The following is a 23236-nucleotide window of genomic DNA, read 5'->3' on the forward strand; positions in this document are numbered from 1 at the left end:
TCTCATTCATAACTCTCTGTAGTATACATTTAGGTGGTCACTTTGGAACGAGCTTAGAATTACATAGCAAAGTAGAATATGTGCAAATCTCAGGACCCAGGAATTTCACTTCTGGGTATATACCTTAGAGAAACTGTAGCATATGTGTGACATTTGATCAACATTGTTCTGTCATCATATCTATCAGTAGTGGGATGAATGAATACATTAATGTATATTCATTCATGCAATGGCATATTAGATAGCAGTGTAAATGAACTGTAATTACATGTATATGTATGAATCTCAAAAACCCAATGTTGAAAGAAGCAAACCACAGAAGCATACATACACACTGCCAGGTTTCATTTACAAAAAGTTCAAAAACAGGAAAAACTAAACAATATATTGTTTAGGGATGCAACTATAGTTAGTAAAAATATAAAGAAAAATAACAGAATGATTACCCCAAATTTCAGGATAGTAATTACATCTGGTGGTAGAGGAGGGGAAGAAGATAGATGTGATCGGGGAGAGAAACACAAAGAGCTTTAAGATACTGGAGAAAAATAGTCTATTTTCTTTAATCTGAGTAGTGAACAGATAGATATTTGTTCTTTAAAATTATTCTTCAAGTTACATATATATGTTGTATACACTCTTCTGTGTATATTTTACCATTTTAGAAAAGGAAAAAAAATCAGTGCCCAGAGCTGAACATACAACTCTAGTTAATCTGCCCAGAGCTGAACATACAACTCTAGTTAATCTATCATACTCGAAGACAATCATCTCCATTCTTTTGAGTGCTCTGCCCTTGTTTATTTTGAACCAAAGAGTACATTTATACTTGTTAAATTTTCTCTTATTCTGTTTGGCCCTTCTTTTCACTTGTCCTTCCAGCCAGTCAAGCTCTCCCCAAAGCCATCATCATATATGTCAAGCATGGGTCATCCTCCAGGGCAACTGGTATACTAAAGTTTCTGAGCCAGCCAGGCTGAAATCCAAATGTCAGCCGGCAGACGTGGCAACACTTTGAAAAGTCCACCTTGAAACAGCTTCCTTACCACACGCGCTTCCCTCCCTACTTCTCCTGAAGTAATCTGTTTATGGACCCAGACTAATTATCTTTTTTATGAGAAACTTTAGCAAATCTTTTATCTAGGAAGGCAATGCTTCACATTAGGTTATGTTGATAAGGTGATGAGAGAGAATATTTCATCAAAGAATACTGCTATTTCCTGAAGGGGTAAAAACCCCACAGGGAAAACCCCTGTGATTCTCATAGGTAGGGCTGGTCTATCTAAGCTGATAGCACAGTTTCGTCCAGAGAAGGGAGGCAGAATAAACTTATTCATTCCCGGGGACTCTTGGGGTAGGTGTGCGTTTTTCACATCTTGAAGACTCACAGACCCTGAGCTGGATAAATGTCTCATTCCTGAAGGACCTCTCCAGAATCCGGATTGCTGAATCTTCCCTGCTGCCTAGAGGGGCTCCAAACCACCTCTTGACAATGGGAAACTGGGTGGTTAACCACTGGTTTTCAGTTTTGTTTCTGGTAAGTGATGTTTGACTTCCTATTAATCAGGAAGAATTAAGGAGAAATCATGTTTGTTAATATTTGTAAAATAATTTGAAAGGGAAAGATTCCATGCCAATTATTGGGTTCCTCAGGACCAGTTAGTTAAAAAATACAACTCTGGGTCAGATGAGAGGACAGAGGCAAATAGCATGCAATTGTTCATGTTGTCAAATCACAAGTATTTGGAATTTCAATCTGTTTTCATTTTCTGTCGTCTCCCTTTCTCTTCCATCTCACTTCTAACTACTACCATGAGTGCTGATTTCTCTCTATCTTTCCTATACTGGTCCCGTCAAGATTTCAAAAAGTCGCTGAATGTTTGAGATGAAAGTGATCTTAGAGATCATCTGGCCCAGCACTACCCACTAGAAATATAGTAAACCACATAATGTATTTCCTAAATTTTCTAATACCTGCACTGAAAATGTAAAAATAAACAGGTGAAGTTAATATTTAACAATATAACTCATTTAACCCAACATATCAACAGATCCTTTCAGTATGTATTCAATATTGAAAATATTAATAAGATAATTTACATATTTTTATTTTTACTGAGTCTTTCAAATCTGATATGTATACCACAGCACAACTCAGCGAAGACTAGCCACATTTCAAGTGCTCAGCAGCCCCATGTGGGTAGTGGCTGTGGCATTGCATAGTGCAGATGTAAACCAACTTATTGATTGTACAAAGGAAAATAAGACCTAGATGTCACACAATGAATTGACTGAAGAGGCATCACTCGAACCCAGCTCCCCAGTGACGTTCAGGCCAGAACCCCTTTACCACCCTATGTATGCACAATCCCTTTCTCCTAACACTCAAACACCTCTCTCTACTCTCATTCTTCCATTTCTGAGCCACAAGTGAGCCTGGGGCTCCCTGTGTCCTTTCTCACTTTCCTAGATCTTCATTCATTACTCTTTCTCTTTTCTCCTATTTTGCTTTTGGGTCCCACAGGCGAAACAGGAGAAAAGAGAAGATGCGATGCTTCTTTTTTCTCCTGTCCACCCCCTCGCTCCCCCACCAGGTGCTCCAGGGAAAAATATGTGAGTTTTCCTGGAGGGTTGTTTGTTTTACATTTAACAAAAGTGCTTATTTTGTCAGGTTATCCCATGACATATTTTAAATGCTCAATGCCTTATATTGAGTTCTTTTGCACAATAATGGAAAAAACACTAGTTTAGGAGAAAGAGAACCTGGCAAGTACTTTGAATTCTGCTACTAACTGGGTGACCTTGATCAAATTATTTATCCTCTCTAGACTTCAGGTCCTGTACGTGTATGTGGGGGGGACTGGGCAGGGGAGGGGAGCAGGGGATTAATAAAGTGACTAGATTAGATAGAAATATAAGGGTGTTTCTAGCTCTAAAATCCACATTTACCTGCATTTTTCCCCTCTTATTTTTTGCTGGGAGAGGTTACCAGCTATGATGGTGACTCACATTTAACTCTCTAGCTTTGAATTTCCATCCCCCACCAAACCAGCTGGCAAGCTTAGACTTCTCATTATCTCTGATATATACTCCTATGCACTGATTTTTAAATAAAAAATAAATTACTTAAAAATAGTTTTATTCCTCCTTCCTCCCAGGTCTTGTAGTTTACCTACTTTGTCGTTCATAGTGGAGGAAATGACAGCTAAGATGGGGAATGAAATTCATTACTCCTAGCTATCACTGTATTTCATCATTTGCCTTGCCTACAATTGATGATGGGCTGACACAGAGTTATTTGCCCCTGTGTCTCTTTGTGATCCAGAAATATTTCTGTTCCCTCTAAATAAACTTCTCTCCTCTGTCTTCCAAATTCTGGAGGTATCTGTGACTGTTGACTTTCTCTTCTTTCAAAGACGTTTCTCTGGAAGACACTCAGCTCTGGAAAAGGGTATCTGAGCAAAGGAGGCAGGAAGAAATTGATTGGTAAAGGAGGTTCGGTGGTGACACAACTCTGTAGCTAGCACTTATTGATCTCTTACTAAGCCCCAAGCATTGCATTAATCACTTTACACGCATTATCTGACGTTAGCCTCATAGCACTACTATAAAGTAGGTCCTGTTATTATCCTCATTTTACAGGTGAAGAAATTGAGGCTTAGAAAAGTTAAATCACATGTCTGTCTGAGATTACAGAGCTATTAATTGGTGATGCTACAACTTGACTCCAATATCACACTTTAAATCACTATATTATAGTACTAAAGGTGTGTGAGTGGTCTAGATCTAGGGATTCTGAATAGGCCATGTCCTAGGCTAAAGGTCCTTTGCCTGTTGTGCTGAGATGGTTCTGACTCACACTGGGTCAAGGGATATATACTAGCGCCCTGGAGACCTGTCGAATTACAGACTGTCAAATCACCTTCACACTTGAGCTAGAGACCAGTTGGTTGATCCTCAAGGCAATGGGCAGTGAGTTCCAAATTTCACGTTTAGCCAGTGCAGAGACAGAACTTGGGACAAGCAAAAGCAGTCTTAAGAGCTCAAATGAGTCCAAAGGAAAAATAGATTAATTTGAAAAAAGACTCACAATCTGAAAACAGGAAAATGTATGTCAGGGTGTAATTAAAAAGGCAGGCCCATCTGGAATGGTTTAGTTCTTTTCAGATAGGTATTGTTATAGATGCTAAATTTGTTCTTTGTTTCTTCAGATATCCATTTATTCACTTATTGCCATCTTTTAGGTGCAACAGTTTGAATGCTGTAGTCCAAGAATGGGCAAATGTTTCTGTAAAAAGCTAGATAGTACATATTTTAGGCTTTGCAAGCCATATGGTCTCTGTCCCAACTACTCTACTCCGTCATTGTATCACAAAAACAGCCATAAACAATACAGAAATGAGTAGCAGTGGCTAAGTTTCAATACCACTTTATTTATGGTCACTGAAATCTGAATTTTATATAACTTTCACATGCCACAAAATATTCTTCTTTTGATTTTCTCAACCATTAGCAAATTTGAAAATATAAAATATAAAAAACCATTCTGAGCTTGCAGGCTGTGGCAAAACAGGTCATGGGCCATGGACCTCAGTTTGCTGACCATGCTCTGGTCTAATGCATGTCTCAAAGTGCTGACTCACTCTGAAAGCCAGTTAGATACTGGCAGGATTGTACTCATTTAAGATGAAAACAGGTAAACACAAAATAGCCAAAATGGCGACACTCTTCCTATCCCTATCCTTTATTTACTCCTTCCCATACTCAAATTTCACGTTATTCCTTGAATGTTTTTTTTTTCTTCCTGTAGGCTGTTTGGTTGGGGCTGAATGTTTTCCTGTTTGTGGATGCCTTCCTGAAATATGAGACGGCCGACAGATACTACTACACAAGAAAAATCCTTGGGGTGAGTATCACGGTTGTGATGGAGGAATCCTATTTTTTTCCTTATCTCTGATTCTGGCTTCTTTGTGACCCAATGCCCTGATATCCTCTACGGCTAGGGTTGCCAGAAAAAGTACAGAATGCCCAACTGACTTTGAGTTTCAGATAAATGACAAATTATTTTTTGATATAAGTATGCTCCAAATATTGTATGGAACACAGGTATATGAAAATATTTATTTTTAAAAATTTGAAGTTAAAATTTAGCTTAGCATCCTGTATTTTTATTTAATAAATCTGATAACCCCATCTAGGGCACACTACCCAGACCCAATAAAGGAAACATGCCATAAAGAAAACTATTAGGCAGTGGTTTTCAAACTGGTTTCCAGAAACTCGGGTGTTCCTACAGGGTATGAGGGGAAGGCTAACTGGGCAGTGCTCCTGCTCCTGCCCCTGTTTCAACCAAAGCAGCCTATATCTATCTATGAACACCTGCTTACAATTTTAAGGAAGTGTTTGGTTTTTTTTTAAAAAAAGGAAAGTAAAAAAGAAAAAACAAACACAACTTGAAAACACTGCTGTCATGGAAACATACCTCTCTATCAAATAAGAGGGATACTTAGGGGAGTCTCATGGGTGCTACAGAATTCAAGGCCAGCAGAAAGGAGGGCTCAGGTCAAGGTTACACAACAGAGAAGCTTGGGGAAGCAGCAGATCAAAAACAGAAGAGGGAGGGAGTGGGTAGGGCACATGGGTGTGGAGGTGACCAGGAGGAAGCGTGGAGTTGAGGATGGTTCTCTCACAGGCTGATGAACCCGGACACTGCCTGGTTAGAAAAGCATATTTGACTGCTACCTCTAGTCTATTATGCAATAACAGAGGATTTTAAAATCACTTTCATCTTGACAGTGTCTTTTTTTTTTCTTAGTAGCTTTCAGTATCCTCCCAATGTACATGTTTAAAGACAGCTTGTCCTTTTAAAAAATGCTTTTTTCTCTCTCCATAATCAAAGAATCCATGTTGAGATCACAACTAATTTGAATGTTCTGTTCATGGTTTATTTCACCCTGCTGTTTTCCATTTTAAATGTTCATCCTTGATCCTTCTTTAGAAAATAACTCCAAAGGAGGTATTAATTTGCTTTAAAAATAACTTTTTACTAAGAGAATGATGCAATAAATGTGACTAGTTATTAACAGCTTGATTACTGCATGACCAAAATGTCAGCAGCAGAAAAATAAATTATGCTGATGTCCCTTGGACATTTTGTTTTTTAAAAATTATTTAAAAATTGTTTATATATGTAGGGGGTATAACTGCAGGTCTCTTTCTTTCCTTCTTTCTTTTTTCTCTTTCTTCCTTTCTTCTTCCTTCCTTTTCTTTCTCTCTCTCTTTCTTTCCTTCTTTTCTTCCTTCCTTCTTTCCTTCCTTCTTTCTCTTTCTTTCCTTCTTTCTTTCTTTCTTTCTTTTCTTTCCCTCCCTTCCTTCCTTCTTTCCTTCCTTCCTTCCTTCCTTCCTTCCTTCCTTCCTTCCTTCCTTCCTTCCTTCCTTCCTTCTTTCCTTCTTTGTTTTCATTCTCTTTATTTTGAGACAGGGTCTTTCTCTGTTACCCAGGCTGGCATGCAGTGGCATGATCATGGCTCACTGCAGCCTCGACTCTCCCAGGCTTCAGCTATCTTCCCACCTCAGCCTCCTGGGACCACAGATGTGCACCACCAAGCCTGGCTAATTAAAAAAAATTTTTTTTGTAGTCTCCCTGTGTTGCTCAGGCTAGTCTCAAAACTCCTGGGCTCAAGTAAAATTCCCACCTTGGCATCCCAAAGGCCGGGTATTACAGGTGTGAGCCACCTTGCCCAGCCACAAGTGCAGGTTTCTTACATGCATATATTGCATAGTGATGAAGTCTGGATTTTTAGTTACCTATCACCTGAATAGTGAACATTGTACCCAGTGGGTCATTTTTCAACCCTCACTCCCCTCCCACCCTCCCACCTTTTGTAGTCTCCAATGTCCATTATTCTACTCCGTAGGACATTTCATTTTTAAGGCCCTATTTTAAAAAATTAATTATCAATAATGCTGCTTGCAATGAGATCAAACCATATATTAGGTTGGTGCAAAAGTTATTGTGATTTTTGCTATTAAAACTGTTTGCAAAAACAGCAATTACTTTTGCACCAACCTAATAGAAGGGTATAAGTAAAATGTGAAAATCTCCCTCCCACCCCACTCCCCGGAGATACACACACACAAACACACACACAAAGAGACATGCACACACACTGACATAAGCTCACAAATGTATCAGACACATAGGATTTGTTTTTGAGGTAAGTACTATTGTTTATTCACGTTTTCATTTTCATATAGTCAAATTTGCTGTTTTTTGGTGTACAGTTCTATGAGTTTGGGTAAACACATACAATAGGACACACAGTTTTTTTGTTTTAACCGAAAAAGGGATCACTTTGTAGATATTGGCTGGAAATTGCTTATGTTAATATATCTCACATATATCTTTTTTCTTTTTTTGAGACGGAGTCTCACTCTTTCGCCCAGCCTGGAGTGCAGTGACGCCACCTCCTGGGATCAAGCAATTTTCCTGCCTCAGCCTCCCGAGTAGCTGGAATTACATGTACGCACCACCATGCCTGGCTAATTTTTTGTATTTTTAGTAGAGATGGGGTTTCACCATGTTGGCCGGGCTGGTCTCAAACCCCTGACCTCAAGTGATCCACCAGCCTTGGTCTCCCAAAGTGCTAGAATTACAGGCATAAGCCACTGCACCCAGCCTCAGATATCTTTCCATGTGAGTGCCTAACCAGTGGTGTGCTGAAACCAGCTCATATCAGGTTGCAATGCCAGTTGTGTGCATCTCTTCCCAACTCTACATTCAGTGGTGTTCAATGACATCAAGTTAGTGTCTTGAAATCCGCCATGGTAGGAGTATTTACATCATCAAAATTGGCAAATGCTAGAAATCAGGAATCCCCCTCTCCCCAAAAAGCTAGTCATTAAAATATTTACCATCACTGCATCACTGCATAGAGCTCTCAGCCTTTTAAGAGAATAACAATTAATTACATTGGTATACCATAATTTATTTAAACATTTCACAGGTTATTTCTTCAACTCATGCTCTCCTTGGGAAAATATAGAGAGCAGTTTGATTCACTATGAAGTAGAGCAGATAAGCAGCAGAGGAAGAAGTTTAAATCCATAGTCAATGATGCATTAATGGCAGCAGGAGTTCAAATATAACACCAGTGAGTGGGGATCTAGAGAAATGAACATACATTGGCATATTTAAATGTGCTGCAATGAGGAAAAAATGTTTTCTCTAAAAAGAATTCATCCTATACAGATAGCCACCACAGAATATGGAACTGTGAAATTATAGTCCTATATTTTCAATTCACTTGCCAATTTTAGCTTTAAGAAATCTCTGTGATTCAAATAAGCAAGTAGTGGGAACCAATGTGGAAATGCAGGATCTCTGAGATGAGCAGAGGAAATTTACTCAGAAATGGAACAGGCTGTACCGAAAACAGTCGGAGCGTGACTCAGCAGAGGGAGAAAACACAGGTCATGTGGAAAAGCCAGAAATGGAAAACAGTAGGGCAGCTTTTGTTCACCACACTGCCTGACATTCTTAGCCATTATGGATACTAGACAGGTCTTGTCCTGGTGTATTAAACTGATATCACATGTTCCTGGGTTTACGATGTAAGGAAAAATCAATTTTGTGCTTCATAGATAATTAGAAAAAGGCCAAGAAATTGTTAACCTTAACCCATACCCTTCCTTTTAGAAAGTCTTTGACATGCACACAATATAAGGCTGGCCAGTCAGCTGAAATGCAAAAAAATTGTCTGGCTGCTGCTGTCAGCTCCTCTGCTATGACAACATTGTCACACTCTATAGCAGTCCCAAGTTCATGAAGTAGACTCAGAGACCAGTTGTACAGAGTTGAGGAGAGAAGTCAGATTTAGCTGCCATGGAGTTAAGCATATTCTGTCCAGCTTATACCTAGTAAGGCCTGTTTTTCTGGGCTAAATACTTCTTTGAAGCATTGATTTCTTGTCTCCTTTGCTAGCAGCTTCTACTGCTGGATCAGGTTGTTCTTGATTTATGCTGCCTGGCCACCCAAGAAAATCAGCTTAAAATTTTGCTCCTCTGAAGTTCTCCCTTCTCAAGTATCTACCTGTTTAAAAATTTTACTCTAAGAGGTTTGCTAGTCTTGACTAACTTTGTTCAATTTTAAAAGACATTTTAATAGAATTGCTTAAAATTTTAGGGATTTTTATTATATAACTATTATGTGCTTATAACTGCAATATTAGAAAATACAGAAAAGAATAAAATACCATCTGTAATTATACCTCTAAGTATGAGCTTTATTTAAAATGCAAATAAAGGTATATATGATCCTTGGCCAGGCATGGTGGCTCACGTCTGTAATCCCAGCACTTTGGGAGGCCAAAGCAGGCAGATCTCTTGAGCTCAGGAGTTCCAGACCAGCCTGGGCAACATGGCGAAACCCCGTCTCTACCAAAAATACAAAAATTAGCTGGGTGCGGTGGTGCATACCTGTAGTCCCAGGTACTCGGGAGGCTGAGGTGGGAGGATGGCTTGATCCCAGGAGGCGGAGGATGCAGTGAGCTGAGATCTCACCACTGCACTCCAGCCTGGGCAATAGAGCCAGACCTTGTCACACATATATATATATGTGTGTGTGTGTGTGTGTGTGTGTGTGTGTATGATCCTTAGGACTTTTTTACAAGTGGCAAATAACAAAATTATAATTAAGAGTATTAAGTAAAATGTTACATCCATAGAATGTTTTGCTAACATGTAATCATTAAATCCTATTTTCTTTCATGTTAGTAAATGTAGTCAAACATTTCCAAACTACTGTCATGAGAATATCTCAATTCAATATTAAATTCAGTATATTTTATGTATTCTGCAAACAGAGCCTGGCCTGATGATGTTAGCTACAGAGAGAGAGGGGAGGCAGCTGTAGCCCCGTTCATTTGCAGGCCTCAGACGAGTGGGCTGGGTCAGTGGCTCACATGCTAGATGGTGAAATGAAGCAGCTAATGGTCTCTTTTTCTCCTCTGCTCTAGTCAACATTGGCCTGTGCCCGAGCGTCTGCTCTCTGCTTGAATTTTAACAGCATGCTGATCCTGCTTCCTGTGTGCCGCAGTCTGCTGTCCTTCCTGAGGGGCACCTGCTCAGTGAGTCCCAGCCACTCCTAAGTCAACTTTCACATTAAAGAAGGAGACCCCAGACTCCTCAGTAGGACAGCCCAACACCATGCTCCTAGGAATGGAAGGCAGAAGTCTCCTTTGGTAGCTAAGGGGGTGGGTAAGGGTGGGTGAGTATTGGCATGCTATGTGCAAGAAGACATATTTGTTATGGGTTAGTGAATTTAATAAAGCTGGCTGGATACATCTGACCATAATCACTTTACATTTGTAGTTTTGCAGTCGCACACTGAGAAAGCAATTGGATCACAACCTTACCTTCCACAAGCTGGTGGCCTATATGATCTGCCTACATACAGGTAATGCAGGCAATCCATGAATCTGCAGACTCCAGGGCATTCAGAATCTTGCTTCATTCATCCATCCATATGCATATTCAAAAAATATTTATCGAGCACTGGGCACTATTTGTCAGGCACTGTTCTTGGCCTATTTCCATGAGCTTAAGTTCTATTCCTTTGGGAACAGAGTAAGTATAAAAAAGATCTCTGTAATCAAGGGTTTATTGGGCACCTTCTATGCACTCAGCATTCTGCTAAGCACTATAATGTAGGATTCTTCTAGTCTCATGGAGCACACCTGCCGTGATGTTGCTGAGATGCCTCTTAACATTTCTTTTCATCTTTCCATTTAGCTATTCACATCATTGCACACCTGTTTAACTTTGACCGCTATAGCAGAAGCCGACAGGCCACAGATGGCTCACTTGTCTCCATTCTCTCCAGCCTATCTCATGATGAGACAAAGGGGGGTTCTTGGCTAAATCCCATCCAGTTCCGAAACATGGTGAGCTGACTTTCTAGCAAAGCATCTGAGATCAGGTCATGAGCAGGAAGTGCACAGGTGGACATTGTGTCAGGCTGATATTTCTCCTTTCACAGACAGTGGAGTATGTGACATTCACCAGCATTGCTGGTCTCACTGGAGTGATCATGACAATAGCCTTGATTCTCATGGTAACTTCAGCTACTGAGTTCATCCGGAGGAGTTATTTTGAGGTCTTCTGGTATACTCACCACCTTTTTATCTTCTATATCCTTGGCTTAGGGATTCACGGCATTGGGTAAGATCCTCAAACCCTCATTCTCATGGCCCAGCCCCTGACCTTGCATAATTCTTTGTCCCAAACCATCCTTCTTTGTCTATTTCAGTGGAATTGTCCGGGGTCAAACAGAGGAGAGCATAAATGAGGGTCATCCTCACAAGTGTGCAGAGTATTTTGAGATGTGGGATGATCATGATTGCCGCTGTAGGCGCCCTGAGTTTGAAGGGCAGCCCCCTGAGGTAAGAGCCCTATGGGCAAGGACAGACTCTTGTTAGGAGCTGTTACTGTTATTATTCTTATTATTACTCTTATTGTTATTATCATCATTATTATTAGCTCAGTCCTGTGCTGGGTCTTATGAAGGATATCCATGGGGTTCCTACCTTTAAGAAACTTCCAATATCACTGGCAACAGGCAATTACAAGGGGATCTTGAAGAGAAAAAACTAATAGTTCTTGCATGTTGTGAGACCCTCTGCAAAGGTAATAATGATAGCCCACATTATTAATTGTGTTTATCATCTGCCAGCCTTGCTGCATAATATGGATTATTTCATTTATATATAGCAATAACCTATGAGATATGTACTTCTTTTTTGTCTAAATTTTGAAACAAAAGGACAGGAATCCAAGAGATTAAGTAAACTGATAAGCTCTTACAGTAAGTAAGTAGTGGAGCTTGAATACAAGCCCAGGCCTTTTGGATTCCAAAGGTTTGAACTCTTGACCACTATACTGCCCCAAAGCTCAGCTATGATATTCCAGTCAAATTCTCGGGGGAAATAAAGCATTCTTGAAGTGGGCTTTCTTTGGTGTTCTAAGACTATGCTTGGAAATTTTTGTTAGATACTGGGCGATCATGAAATTGTGTTCTAGGGAACTCAAGGTGTGCCCCAGGGTAATTCTTGCAGATATTATGATTTACCTTTGCTTTCTCAAAAAATAGGTTATATTGAGGAGTAAATGGAAGGGGAAGGTTGATTTGTGGTGCCTCAAAGTACTCTGAGAATGATTAAGGTCTTTAAATCAGATTCAGGATTAAGAGCAATAGCTTAGTTCTCATCTGGAACACGAAAAATATATAAAACAAAAAGCCTTATAAAGTTGGCATTTTAATTCAGCAGGAAAAGGATAAATTAATAATTTTTAGTACAAGAAGATCATCACCTGGGAAAAAAGGTATATTTTCATTTCACACCTTGCACTAAAATATGAATCGAGGATACATGAAGCAAAAATTTACATGTAAAAAAACCCATAAAAGTACTTTAAGACCACATGGGAAGTTTTTTCTAATATTGAAATGGGGGAACATGTTTCTAAATAAAATAAACCATCCTGAAGCCATAAAAGAAGAAATATTTTTGCATGGCAAAAGAAATCCCCATCGGGCCAGGCACAGTGGCTCACACCTGTAATCCCAGCAATTTGGGAGGCTGAGGTGGGTGGATTGCTTGAGCTCAGGAGTTTGAGACCAGCTGGGCAACATGGCTAAACCTCATCTCTACAAAAAAATGCAAAAATTAATTGGGCATGGTGGCGTGGAGGGTGAGGTGAAAGGATTACTTGAGCCTGGGAGGTTGAGGCTGCAGTGAGCTGTAATCATGCCACTGCACTCCAGCCTGGGTGACAGTGAGATCCTGTGTCAAAACAAACAAACAAACAAACAAACAAAAATTCCCATTGTAAATAAAGATAGACAAAAAATTACCAAGTAGGAAAAGTATTTACAACTCACAGGCCATGGACTAATTTTCTAATATATCAATAACTCCTAGAAATCAATAAGAAAAAGCCTAATAACATGATAAAAAGAGATAAAGAAGATATGAACAGAATGATCTCAGAAATGGAGATATATCTTTATCTTAAATATATGAAATGATGCTTAATATTATTCATAATTGAAAAAATGCCAAATAAAACCACAAGAATCTGTTAACCTGATAGATTAGCAAAGATAAAAAACCTGCTAATGTATGGTGTTGGCAAGAGTATGGAGAAATGCTCTTATGCATTGCTGGTGAGAGTGTAAACCTATACAACTGCTTGTAGAGAGTGATTTGGCAGTAGCAATTAAGCTTTAAAACTCGACTTCCAATTTATTCCACCAATATACTTAAATATGTGTTAAATTACATGCATTAAGTTATTCATTACAGCATTGTTAAATAGAAAAGAAGATTGGAAACAAGTGTCCCTCGATGGGGAACTAGTTACATTTTAGAACTTTCATGCAGTGGAATAGTCTGCAACCAGTAAAACGAAAGAGAGAGCACCATAGACACTAATAGGGACCAGTCTCTAAGATGTTAAATGTAAAAGGCAGGGCAGTGTATATAGTCTCCTATCATTTGCATTGAAAAGATCATTTAAATGCCTGTTCTCCAGAAGAATTCACAAAATAATAACATTACCTCTGGGGATCTGGAGGGGAAGGAGGATTTGCTTTTTATTGTATATCCTGTTGTACTTTCAGATTTTGTACCATACACATGTATTACCTATTTAGAAACTAATTTTGTAATAAGATAGATGGAGTGCTAGCTACACAAATAAAGAATGGACCACTAGCTACACTAATAAAGAAAAAAGAGAGAAGATCCAAAAACCACAATCAGAAATGACAAAGAGGACATTACGACTGACCCCACAGAAATTTAAAAAAAAAAAAAAAAAAACCCTCAGAGACTACTATGAACATCTCTATGCATATAAACTAAAAAACAACAACAACAACAACAACAACAACCTAGAAGAAATGGTTTAAAAACCTAGAAGAAATGGATAAATTCCTGGACACATAATACAACCTCCCAAGACCAGACCATGAAGAAATTTAATCCCTGAGCAGACCAATATTGAGTTCCAAAACTGAATCAGTAATAAAAAACCTACAACCAAAAAAAGCCCAGGACCAGACAGATTCACAGCCAAATTCTTCCAGATGTATAAATAAGATCTGGTACCATTCCTACTGAAACTATTGCAAAAAAATTGAAGAGGGTCTCCTTCCTAACTCACTCTGTGAGGCCAGCATCATCCCGATACCAAAATGTGGCAGAGATACAATGAAAAAAGAAAACTTCAGGTCAATATCCTTGATGGTCATCGATGAAAAAATCCTCAACAAAATACTGACAAACTGAATCCAGCAGCACATCAAAAAGCTAATCCACCACAATCAAGTAGGCTTTATCCCTGGGATGCAAGTTTGGTTCAACATATGCAAACCAATAAATGTGATTCATCACATAAAGAGAACTAAAGACAAAAACCATATGATCATCTCAGTAGATACACAAAAGGCTTTCAACAAAATTCAACACTCCTTCATATGAAAAACTCTCAGCAAACTAGGCATTGCAGGAACATATTTCAAAATAATAAGAGCCGTTTATGAGAAACCCACAGCCAACATCATACTGAATGGGCAAAAGCTGGAGGCATTCCCATTGAAAGCTGGAACAAGACAAGGATGCACTCTCTTACCACTCCTATTTAACATAGTGCTGGAAGTCCTGGCCAGAGCAATCAGGCAGGAGAAAGAAATAAAAGGCATTCAAATAGGAAGACAAAAAGTCAAACTATCCCTGTTTCCAGACAATATGATTCTATACCTAGAAAACCCCATAGTCTATGTCCAAAAGCTCCTAGATCTGATAAACATCTTCAGCAAAGTTTCAGGATACAAAAGCAATATACAAAAATGAATGGCATTGCTATACCCTGACACCCAAGCTGAGAGTCAAATCAAGAATGCAATCCCATTCACAATAGCCACAAAAAGAATAAAATACCTAGGGATACAGCCAACCAGGGAGGTGAAAGATCTCTCCAATGAGAGTTACAAAACACTGCTCAAAGAAATTAGAGATGACACAAACAAATGGAAAAACATTCCATACTAATGGATAGGAAAAATCAATATCATTAAAATGGCCCTACTGCCCAAATCAATTTACAGATTCAACACTATTCCTACCAAACTACCAATGACATTCTTCACAGAATTAGAAAAAAACTATTTCAAAATTCATATGGAACCAAAAAAGAGCCCAAATAGCCAAGGCAATCCTAAGCAAAAAGAACAAAGCTGGAGGCATCATGTTACCCAACTTCAAACTATACTACAAGGCTACAGTAACGGAAACAGCATGGTACTGGTATAAAAATAGACACACAGACCAATGGAACAGAAATAATGTTGCATACCCATGACCATCTGATCTTTAACAAACTCAACAAAAATAAGCAACGGGGAAAGGACTCCCTGTTCAATAGGTAGTGCTGGGATAACTGGTTAGCCATATGAAGAAGATTGAAACTGGACTCCTTCTTTACACCGTATACAAAAACCAACTCAAAATGGATTAAAGACTTAAATGTAAAACCCCCAACTATAAAAACCCTGGAAGACAACCACCCTGGAAGACAACCTAATACCATTCAGGACATAGGCCCCGGCAAAGATTTCATGATGAAGATACCAAAAGCAAATGCAACAAAAATGAAAATTGACAAATGGGATCTAATTAAACTAAAGAGCTTCTGCACAGCAAAAGCAACTATCAAGAGAGTAAACAAACAACCTAGAGAATGTGAGAAAATATTTGCGAACTACACATCTGACAAAGGTCTAATATCTAGCATCTATAAGGAACCTAAACAAATTAACAACAATAACAACAAAGAATAAATTATCCCATAACAAAGTGGACAAAGTCTCAAAAAAAAAAAAGTGGGCAAAGGACATAAAGAAACACTTTTCAAAGAAGACACACATGCAGCCAACAAGCATATGAAAAAATGCTCCACGTCACCATTCATTAGAGAAATGCAAATCCAAACCACAACGACACACCATTTCACGCTCTTCTTTTATGGCTTCGGGATGGTTTATTTTATTTAGAAACATGTTCCCCCATTTCAGTATTAGAAAAAAACTTCCCATGTGGTCTTAAAGTACTTTTTTGAAGAAATATGTGTATGGTATATATACCATTTTAATCATTTTTAAAGTAAACATTGTGGCCATTACTTTACTCATGTATAATACTTTTTCACACCTTAATTATTTATCTCCATTTCCTGGAAGTGAAGTTCCAGGGTAAAAGAGAAAGAACACTTTTGAGGCTATTGAGATGTGCTGCTCAATTGCTCTCTGGGAAGATGTTGCCAATTTGCATTTTCAGCCATGTGAAATGCATGTTCAATTTGCATGCCCACGTGAACACTCCCATTTCCCTGAATCCCAGTTAATGCTGGGCATTATTACTTAAAGTTGTTTTTCAGTTTGAGAGACTAAAACGGTATCTTGTTTTAATATTTATTACTCTGACTATCTGAGGCCAATATTTTTTTCACATTGTTATTACCCATTTCTTAAATATATTTTTCCTCAAATTCAGCTAGGGAATTTTTTCAAATAAGAAATGGCACTGAATTGCATAATGTTCACTCTGTTTGACTTATCCCATCTCTGCCTCTTCCTTCCCTAGAGATACTCAAGGAAGTTATTTACTTGCACCAGCTTAAGAAACCTCACTTCACGCAGTCCCAATGTATAACACTTGAGCAACTGTGCAAGAAAGGACATAATTTAGTATTGCTAGGAAGTACATTTTTAGTAGTTCCTGTACAGGTAGAAACAAACTGCTGCTTTGCAAAGATCTCAGGGATAGAAAGGCTGCTTTATTTATTTATTTATTTGTTTATTTATTTATTTATTTTATTTTGAGATGGAGTCTCGCTCTCTCGCCCAGGCTGGAATGCAGTGGCGCGACCTGGGCTCACTGCAACCTTCTGGATTCAAGTGATTCTCCTTCCTCAGTCTCCCGAATGGCTGGGACTACAGGCGCCCACCACCACACTCAGCTAATTTTTGTATTTTTAGTAGAGATGGGGTTTCACCGTGTTGGCCAGGCTTGTCTTGAACTCCTGACCTCAAGTGATCCACTCTCCTCAGCTTCCCAAAGTACTGGGATTACAGGTGTGAACCACCACGCCTGGCCAAAAAACTGACTTTAAAAAAAATGTAGACAAGGTAAAAAAAAAAAAAAAAGTTACTACGTTAAATGTTTAAGCACTTGAGAAAGGAGGTGATGGATAAGTACTGAGTTTTATGAGCCAATAGCATCAGCCACATACTTTCCCTTTCTTGTGTTTATTTTGTTTTTAATCATCTGCTTCTATTTCACATCTACTTTCTCTGTTGGTTTTTTAGATTGTACAAGCTGTCCTCGAAGATAGTCTTAGATTCTTAAAATTAAATCTTATTTTATTTTATTTTTTTATTTTTGGAGACAGTGTCTTGCTCTGTTGCCCAGGCTGGAGTGCAGTGGCGTGATCTCAGCTCACTGCAACCTCTGCTGCCTCCTGGGTTCAAGAGATTCTTATGCCTCAGCATCCCATGTAGCTGGAATTACAAGCATGCATCACCACGCCCAGCTAATTTTTTGTATTTTTAGTAGAGACAGGGTTTCGCTATGTTGCTCAGGCTGGGTCTCCAACTCCTGAGATCAGGCAGTCTGCCCGCCTCAGCCTCCTAAAGTGCCAGGATGAGCCACTGTGCCAGGCCTTAAAATTAAATTTTACATGTAATCTAAGAATAAGGATGTTTACCATGTGTCCCATTTCTGTGCTTTTCTCTTGCTTCTTGGTCAGACTTGTAAATTTCCAGGAATTGGTCTGTTTTATGAATAACAGATTAGCAAACGACACCGTTGTCTTTTATTTTTTCTATTTCCGTCTTCCAGATTTGGTGAAATTAGTACCTTAAAAATGATACACATTGGAGAACTCAGTAAAGAATGAAGGATGAACTGCTACACAAATAAGTCCTAAACAAGAAATTAATGTGTAATCTCATTCTTAACCCTGTCTCTGTGCAGTCTTGGAAGTGGATCCTTGCACCGGTCATTCTTTATATCTGTGAAAGGATCCTCCGATTTTATCGCTCCCAGCAGAAAGTTGTGATTACCAAGGTAAAGAATATGCACTTTCCTCTTGCTGTGATGAGTTCTCTTCTATCAGACTATAGAACTAAATTTTTATGTTGTCACCCTGAAGGGAATAAAGAGGGACTTGGAGGCCGGGCACCGTGGGTGGTAATCCCAGCACTTTGGGAGGCCGAGGAGGGCAGATCTGTTGAGGTCAGGAGTTCGAGACCAGCCTGGCCAACATGGCAAAACCCCGTCTCTACTAAAAATTAAAAAAAAAAAAAAAAAAATTAGCTGGGCGTGGTGGTGCCCACTTGTAATTCTGGCTACCTGGGAGGCTGAGGTGGGAGAATCGCTTGAACCCGGGAGGCGGCAGTTGCAGTGAGTCGAGTCGAAGTCACGCCATTGCACTCCAGCCTGGGTGACAGAGAAAGGCTCTGTCTCAAAAAACAAAAACAAAAAAAAACTTGGGTTTGGCATACAGTGCTGGACAGAACTGGGAAAGAGGGGCTTCGCCGAAATCATCAGGATGATTGTTTGGTGCACACAATGTTTGTTTATAAAGTTGAATTGGTTGCTAGCATTTAAAAATCTGGATGGAAGCTTTTGTTTGATTTTTTTTCAAAGCTATTTCTTGCTTCTCTTGAAGAATCAGAAAACCTGATAACATTGTCATGGTTCCATATTGCAACCACTGTCTGGAGCTAAGTAGCTGCTGCCCTCTTTAGAGAGGATTTGTGTTTGTAGTTCGCCACTGTCACCAGCCCTCTAGCTTCACTCATTCGCTTTATCTGCCTGTCCTTGTTGCCATTAGAGTTTGCCTTCTTTGGTCTATGTGCTTCATTCACTAGGTTGTTATGCACCCATCCAAAGTTTTGGAATTGCAGATGAACAAGCGTGGCTTCAGCATGGAAGTGGGGCAGTATATCTTTGTTAATTGCCCCTCAATCTCTCCCCTGGAATGGCATCCTTTTACTTTGACCTCTGCTCCAGAGGAAGATTTCTTCTCCATTCATATCCGAGCAGCAGGGGACTGGACAGAAAATCTCATAAGGGCTTTTGAACAACAGTATTCACCAATTCCCAGGTAGGTCCTTGAGACCAGAAGAGTCCCAGACCAGAATGCAGACTGGCAGAAAAGAGAAAGCAATTCTTCCTTGAACCTTAAGTTTGGTACAATAGAATAGGATTAAAATAAATACGCAGAAGTCAACCATGGGAACAATTATATTTCTGGGAGGATGTTTGAGGTTAGAGGTGGAGGGGAGTCTTCAGTTGCCCGTTATCTTCTGTCTTCTGCCAGGATTGAAGTGGATGGTCCCTTTGGCACAGCCAATGAGGATGTTTTCCAGTATGAAGTGGCTGTGCTGGTTGGAGCAGGAATTGGGGTCACCCCCTTTGCTTCTATCTTGAAATCCATCTGGTACAAATTCCAGTGTGCAGACCACAACCTCAAAACAAAAAAGGTATAATCCCGTATATCACTTTTCATCTGACCTGGGTCTGACAAGTCTATTGCATTCTTGGGTTAAGTTCTTTACAATTGATAAGAGCAAGCTATCCCTGGGGTTATGAGAATAAGTGACCACTTCTCTTGGCCAGGACATCCACTTCAACAGATTTATCATAAGAACAGCGTCTTCTTTTCTATTTGGAGTTTACGATAACCCTGACCAAAGATGTTGGAAGGCTCTTTCCTAAGGAAAATTGTCAGAACTCTGAACATTCCTGCTGCCTAAAGTTTGCAGCTCTGTAAATGTGACGTTTAAGGTCACCTAATAAGGCTATGTTCTCTTTTGCTGATTTCAGATCTATTTCTACTGGATCTGCAGGGAGACAGGTGCCTTTTCCTGGTTCAACGACCTGTTGACTTCCCTGGAACAGGAGATGGAGGAATTAGGCAAAGTGGGTTTTCTAAACTACCGTCTCTTTCTCACTGGATGGGACAGCAACATTGTGAGTCCAAATAACACACTAATTCACCTACTAAACATAAGACGAATGTCAGACAAAGGATAGTGCATATGGATTAGAAGTTATTTCTTATGATTTCCTACCTGCCCTCACACTCACACACAAGTTTAAAAGTGGTGGAAAGAAGGAAGAGGCAGCTATCAGGACTTGGTTTTTCTTTCTTTTCTTTTCTTTTTTTTCTTTCTTTCTTTCTTTTTTTTTTTTTTTTTTTGAGACGGAGTTTTGCTCTTGTCACCCAGGCTGGAGTGCAATGGCACAATGTCAGCTCACCGCAATCTCTGCCTCCTGGGTTTAAGCAATTCTCCTGCCTTAGCTTCCCGAGTAACTGGGATTACAGGCATGCACCACCACGCCCAGCTAATTTTGTATTTTTAGTAGAGATGGGGTTTCACCATGTTGGTCAGGCTAGTCTTGAACTCCTGACCTCAGGTGATCCACCCACCTTGGCCTCCCAAAGTACTGGGATTACAGGCGTGAGCCACAACGCCCAGCCTAGGACTTGGTTTTTCTAACTTTTTATTCCTGTGAATCCAGGTTGGTCATGCAGCATTAAACTTTGACAAGGCCACTGACATCCTGACAGGTCTGAAACAGAAAACCTCCTTTGGGAGACCAATGTGGGACAATGAGTTTTCTACAATAGCTACCTCCCACCCCAAGTAAGTATATTTTCCTCCAGTAAGATGAGTTTGCGGGGGCCATGTGCGGTGACTTACTGCCTGGAATCTCAGCACTTTGAGAAGCCGAGGCAGGTGGATCACCTGAGGTCAGGAGTTCGAGACCAATCTGGCCAACTTGGCAAAACCCCGTCTCTACTAAAAATACAAAAATTAGCTGGGTGAGGTGGCGCATGCCTGTAACCCCAGCTACTTGGGAGACTGAGGCAAGGAGAATCACTTGAACCTGGGAGGCAGAGGTTGCAGTGAGCTGAGACTGCACCATTGCACTTCAGCCTGGGCAACAAGAGAGAAACTCCGTCTCAAAAGAAAAAAAAAAAAAGATGAGTTTGCGGAGTTAGGATTTAGGAAAGGTATTACAGCATGTTGAACACTCTTAAGAAAAGATCTCTGGGGCAGAAACCTTTTGTGCCATTCTTAGATTCTTGGTGAAGATTGAGGAAATTTCATCTGGGGTTTTAGAAAAATAGGGTCATGATCTTGAAATTGATGAAAAGAGGTTTTTTTGCCCTAGCAAACTCCATTCAAACAGTGAGGCAAGTGGAATCAGTTCTGATCTATCCTACCAAACAAACTAGAGAACTGGAGCAATTCAAATGCATTTTTTGGGGGAGGGGACTCAATAATCTCTACTTAAAGTAACAAAGGTGTTATCTAGTTTACTGGCCACCTGAGCTCAATCTTTCTGGAGGGTTTTGAGACATGTTAGAGCACAAAAAACCCTGGTGCTATGAAATCAGCCATGCCAATGGGAAGAAGATGAAGCTGAGATTCCCTGAACAAGTAGGCAGGTGATGATCAATTCAATGCTACAAATATTCTTGATTACCTTTTTTTTTTTTTGAGATGGAGTTTCGCTTTTGTCGCCCAGATTGGAGTGCAGTGGCATGATCTCTGCTCACTGCAATCTCCGCCTCCCAGGTTCAAGCGATTCTCCTGCCTCAGCCTCCTGAGTAGCTGGGATTACAGGTGCCCACCACCATGCCCAGCTAATTTTTTTGTATTTTTAGTTGAGATGGGGTTTCACCATGTTGGTCAGGCTGGTCTCGAACTCCTGACCTCAGGTGATCCACCTGCCTCGGCCTCCAAAAGTGCTGAGATTACAGGCATGATCCACCGAGCCCAGCCTTGGTTACTTTTTATAAGCTCAGCTTTCACCATTCTAGAAGCTTTGGAGGTTGAAAGAGAAATAGGATATGGTTCTTGCCCTCAAGGAGAATACATTTGAATAAGAGATGCACACAATCACCTCAAAGCAGAATAATGCACTCCGTGAAACAGGTGCATGGACGCTAGAGGGAAGAAAAGTCTATGGCCACATGGCATGAGGTGATTAAGAAAGGCTTCAGGAAGGCAGTGGCTAGAGCACTTAGTGACTTGGATTCAGATGATCCTGGGTCCTCATGCTGGTTCTCTTTTTTTTTTTTTTTTTTTTTGAGACACAGCCTTGCTTTGTCACCCAGGCTGGAGTGCAATGGTGCGATCTCGGCTTACTGCAACCTCTGCCTCCTGGGTTCAAGCTGTTCTCCTGCCTTGGCCTCCCAAGTAGCTGGGATTACAGGCGGGCGCCTGCCACCACACCCAGTTAATTTTTTTGTATTTTTAGTAGAGACAGGGTTTCGCCATGTTGGCCAGGCTGGTCTCAAACTCCTGACCTCAGGTGATTCACCCACCTTGGCCTCCCAAAGTGCTGGGATTACAGGAGTGAGCCACCGTGCCCGGCCTTCATTCCGGTTCTGACACTGTCTAGTTATGAGACCTTGAACTTCTGAACCCTCTGATCTTGATTCCTCATCTGTAAGACAAGGGTCATATTAGTGAATGCCTGCTCTACTCACTTGCAGGGTTGTTGTGACAATTAAGTGAGACAATATATGAAAAAAATGCTTTGTAAACTGTAAAGCAGCATATAAGCATAAGAGATGCCAATTATCCTGTTGAATGTAACTGAAGTTTTGAGAGAGTATGAGGTTGTCAGGAGAGAGAGAAAGAGAGAGAGGGAGAGAGAGAGACTAGCGAGGGACAGAGTACCAAGGAATGCTGCCTAGGTTATATGGGAAGGGAAAAAGACAAACCAAGGAAGAAATAGGAGTACACAGAGAAGCGGTGTCACAGAACCCAAGGGAGCAAATATTAGAGAAGCGTGGTCAATAGTGTTGGAAGAGTAGCAGGGTCAGGAAATGTTTATTTAGCTTAAGCATATTTATAGACAGAACAGGGACCATTACATAGAATAAAATAAATACATGAAAGAGGGGAGAGGACTAAGAGGGCCATAATAAAAGATGGACAATAGTGTTAGCAAGGAAGTGGAGAAGTTGCAATCCTACTACATTGCTTGTGGGAATGTGAAATGGTACCACACTTGGGGAAAACTCTTTGACTGTTCCTCAAAGTGTTAAACACAGTTTCCGGCCGGGCACGGTGGCTCACTCCTGTAAT

General features: G+C 40.1%; 1 protein-coding gene across 3 annotated transcripts in view; it reads left to right on the forward strand.

Moving 5' to 3' along the window:
- The first annotated feature begins 1286 nt into the window (after window positions 1-1286).
- The window catches only part of NOX1 (NADPH oxidase 1), a 26233-nt gene continuing 4283 nt past the window's right edge, over window positions 1287-23236 (forward strand). The window contains exons 1-12 of one of the 3 annotated variants that reach the window (XM_011964798.1): window positions 1287-1537; window positions 4811-4906; window positions 10017-10127; window positions 10372-10456; window positions 10792-10943; window positions 11039-11220; window positions 11309-11441; window positions 18096-18188; window positions 18995-19230; window positions 19447-19609; window positions 19953-20099; window positions 20652-20776. In XM_011964798.1, coding sequence (XP_011820188.1) covers window positions 1493-1537; window positions 4811-4906; window positions 10017-10127; window positions 10372-10456; window positions 10792-10943; window positions 11039-11220; window positions 11309-11441; window positions 18096-18188; window positions 18995-19230; window positions 19447-19609; window positions 19953-20099; window positions 20652-20776 — 1568 coding nt within the window. In that variant the 5' untranslated portion in view covers window positions 1287-1492. The remainder of the gene's footprint in view (window positions 1538-4810; window positions 4907-10016; window positions 10128-10371; window positions 10457-10791; window positions 10944-11038; window positions 11221-11308; window positions 11442-18095; window positions 18189-18994; window positions 19231-19446; window positions 19610-19952; window positions 20100-20651; window positions 20777-23236) is intronic. The other 2 variants (XM_011964800.1, XM_011964799.1) reach the window with 2 other exon arrangements.

Source organism: Mandrillus leucophaeus, unplaced genomic scaffold (assembly GCF_000951045.1).
Source record: "Mandrillus leucophaeus isolate KB7577 unplaced genomic scaffold, Mleu.le_1.0 Scaffold706, whole genome shotgun sequence".
In the NCBI taxonomy this organism is placed as follows: domain Eukaryota; kingdom Metazoa; phylum Chordata; class Mammalia; order Primates; family Cercopithecidae; genus Mandrillus; species Mandrillus leucophaeus.